Source organism: Arvicola amphibius, chromosome 4, assembly GCF_903992535.2.
Source record: "Arvicola amphibius chromosome 4, mArvAmp1.2, whole genome shotgun sequence".
Classification (NCBI taxonomy): domain Eukaryota; kingdom Metazoa; phylum Chordata; class Mammalia; order Rodentia; family Cricetidae; genus Arvicola; species Arvicola amphibius.
The window spans coordinates 45,134,776-45,138,397 of record NC_052050.1 but is presented as its reverse complement, the minus strand read 5'-3'; the positions used below and the strand labels follow the sequence as shown (position 1 = coordinate 45,138,397).

Genomic DNA, 3,622 nt, shown 5'->3' with positions numbered 1-3,622 from the left:
TTTATAAAAGTGCTAATAGTAGCCAGGCGGTGGTGGTGCACACCTTTAATGTCAGCGCTCTGGAAGCAGAGACAGGCTGATCTCTGTGAGTTCAAGGCCAGCCTGGTCTACAAAGCAAACTCCAGGACATCCAGAGCTGTGACACAGGGAAACCCTGTGTCTAAAAACCCTCCCCTCAAAGGTGCTAATAGAAATTAAACAGCAGCAGATAGAGTGAGCACTGCACTTGACAGTCAACATAGAACACTTACAAGGCCTGGTGAGCTGTCTCAGTAGGTAAAGAAAGTATTTACAAGCCTAACTACCTGAGTTCCATCCCTGGAATCAGTGGAAGGAGAGAACAGACTCTTGAAGATTGCCTTTGACCTGCACATGAGCATGTGTGCATGGTTCACACACACAATAATGATAATATAGGAAAACATGAAGTACCATCAAGGCAAAGATAAAACCTCAGAATGAAACAAAATACACTATGGGTTGGTGTGGGGAGCAACACCTTGATTAGCGCATGTTCTCTGGCCTTCACCCTGCACTAATACTACTTAAAACTTTCCAGATCTTTGTAAGGCCTCTGCTAGACAGCTCCTTCATGTTTCCTGGCAATGTGGGTAAAGGTATTTCAGCCTGGCTCCCCCCTCACAGTTCAATCTGTGAACTGACCACTTAACACTCTCTGAGGCCCGTCAGCGTGGCCACATTCACCCTCCTCCCCCCCCCCCCCCCCCCCGCCATGGTGATCTTGCTGCTGAGGCTCTTGCTGCTCTCTATGATGTTTCCTCCCCAAAAAAGATGTTTAAGTATTTATGGGCTGGAGAGATGGCTTGGCAGTTAAGAGCACTAGTTGCTCTTGCAGAGGACACACTCACATGGTGACTTCCAATCACCTGTAACTCCAGTTCTGGGGGAAACGATGTCTTCTGACTTCCAAGGGCACCAGCCATACATGTGGTACCCTGTTCATGCAGACAAAACACTCATACACAAAAGAAAATTTAAGATGTCTAAGTATTTATAGCTAATCAGCTTTCTCAACCCTGTATTTAGTTTTGAGCCACTTACCTGCAGTTTTGGTAAAATATGACTTTTATGGTTGAAATTAGCTGTGAATAGCAAAAGCTGTAGACTTTGCCTTATAAAGAATGGCTTTTTCTTCGTTCGTTTCTTCATTAAATACCAAGTGCTGAAATAAATATACCACTTACTTCCTACACATTAGTGGAGTTCCACTTGTATAAAGAACAAATTAGCTACTTAAAAAGAAGCTTGGCTTTCTGTAGGCCAACTGATGATCACTGTTGGTCTGTGAATCAGTGTGGAAGCCAGTCAGCTCAGTGTGGTGGCGCCTTTAATTCTAGTGCTCAGCAAGCTCAATCACGAGGATTAAGAGTTTGGGGTCGGACTTCCGGGTCGGGGCCATGGCGGTGGCAAATTCAAGTCCAGTCAATCCGGTGGTCTTCTTTGATGTCAGCATTGGCGGCCAGGAAGTTGGTCGCATGAAGATCGAGCTGTTTGCAGACGTGGTACCTAAGACGGCAGAGAACTTTAGGCAATTCTGCACTGGAGAGTTCAGGAAAGATGGTGTTCCGATCCAGTACAAAGGAAGCACCTTCCATAGGTTCATAAAGGATTTCATGATTCAGGGTGGAGATTTTGTTAATGGAGATGGTACTGGAGTCGCTAGCATTTACCGCGGTCCATTTGCAGATGAAAGTTTTAAACTTAGACACTCGGCTCCAGGCCTGCTTTCCATGGCAAACAGTGGTCCCAGTACAAACGGCTGCCAGTTCTTTATCACATGTTCTAAGTGTGATTGGCTGGATGGGAAGCACGTAGTGTTTGGAAAAATCATTGATGGACTTCTGGTGATGAGAAAAATCGAGAATGTTCCCACGGGCCCTAACAATAAGCCCAAACTGCCAGTGGTAATCTCCCAGTGTGGGGAAATGTAATCTAGACCAAGACTGAACCAGGTCTTCTGTGTTGGGTGACACTCCCCTTGAGTCTGACAAGCTGAACAGACCTCTGCCTCCACAGTGTGTGAGCCAGAACCTGGAAGTCTCACAAATCAGAACCAAGATCTTGTTTAAATTTTGAACTGTAAATAAAGGATTTAAAAAAAAAAGAGTTTGGGGTCGACCTGACTACGCAGTGAAACAAACAGGACTGGAGAGGTGCACAGCAGACGCGAGGTCCTGGGTTCGAGCTCCAGAACACACACCACACCAGGTGATGGAGCACGCTTTTGATCCCGGCTCTCAGGAGGAAGAGCCAAGTGGATCTCTAGGAGTTTGAGGTCAGCCTGCTCTACATAGAGAGCTCCAGACCAGCCTGGGTTACATAGAGAGATTTTGTCTCAAAAAATAAAATAAATAAAACGAAGAAGATGACTGCGGAGAATTCTACCAAAATATGACTTTATTGTTTGGGATTATTATTATCTGTAATGGGAATGCTTTATTTTTTAATATAATCCACTTTATAATCAGAAAACAATACAAAATGTCATCTGACGTAAGCAAACAATAGCCCTGTTGTGGAGTAGCCTGTGAAAACGAAGACATCCAATCTTGTCAGTCTTTTTTCTAATTCAGGAAGGCAGCTGAATCTGTGCACAGGAATTTTCCTGGCTCTTCTCACTTCAAGGTAATTTCCCTACTGGCTCAATGTCCTTGAACAGTTTTAAAGCATGAGTTCAGAAGTGCTTGCTTTTAGGTCCCTGTGACCTACAGACAATCTACATTTTTCACTTTTTACAAAGAAATGTATATGTGAAAGTCCCCAAAATAGGAAATAATAGCCAAAGGCAAGCACTTTGTAACCAGCTCTTGTGGTAGTTATGGTTTTATCGTCAGGATCAGTATCACAGTGCACAAGAGCTAAGACTGCCTGTGGTGTGTGGCTCTGGACACTGTTTACAGAAACCATGGACCTGGGGTGTGACCGTGCTTCCTAGAGGACTCGCTGTTTGCTTCTGCAAATAGACCAGGTTAGAACCCAGGAAAGCTGAAGTCTGGAACTGGTTTAGGCAGGTTAAGGCCAATCAAAGATATCTTTAATCTAACAGGTGCTTATTATGTTAGTCAGCCTCTGTCACTGTAAAAACCAAAACCCCAAAAAGGTCAAAGCAATCCTAAAGGAGGATTCGTGTTGGCTCACAGTTTCAGAGTTCCCACTCAGGGTCATTTGGCACCACTGTGCTCGTGCTTGTGGAGAGGAAGGGGGCACACAGCAGAGCAAAGCTGCTCGTTTATGGTGGGGGTACAGAGAGGGAGGAGAGGGAGGGAGAGAAAGAGAGAGCTTTCAAATAAAATACAGCCTTATGGTGAACTCATATCTAAGCCCTGCCTCCTAAAGTTCCCAGCACACCCAGTAGTCTGCTAAGCTCTAAGTTCATCCATGGATTAATCCCTGGATAAGGTCAGAGCCGAAGGTCCCACCTCTCCACATTACTGAACTAAGCACCATGCCTTCCACACAAGACCTCTCACCGTGTACCGCACTCAAACCAGAGTACTTACTGAGAAGTTTAACAGCAGAGAACTATGCTTCAGGCAGCCAGGAACAATAGTCCCTTGTTGTGCCCAGCACATGAAGTTCTGATTCATGACTCACTTGGTTG

The 3,622-nt window shown here is 45.1% G+C and overlaps 1 protein-coding gene across 1 annotated transcript; it reads left to right on the top strand.

Moving 5' to 3' along the window:
* Positions 1 to 1,412: 1,412 nt before the first annotated feature.
* On the top strand, positions 1,413 to 1,981 carry LOC119813365 (peptidyl-prolyl cis-trans isomerase H-like). Its single transcript, XM_038328647.1, has one exon. The coding sequence runs from the start codon at positions 1,419 to 1,421 to the stop codon at positions 1,950 to 1,952; it is 534 nt and encodes a 177-aa protein (XP_038184575.1). The 5' UTR covers positions 1,413 to 1,418; the 3' UTR covers positions 1,953 to 1,981.
* Positions 1,982 to 3,622: the final 1,641 nt, after the last annotated feature.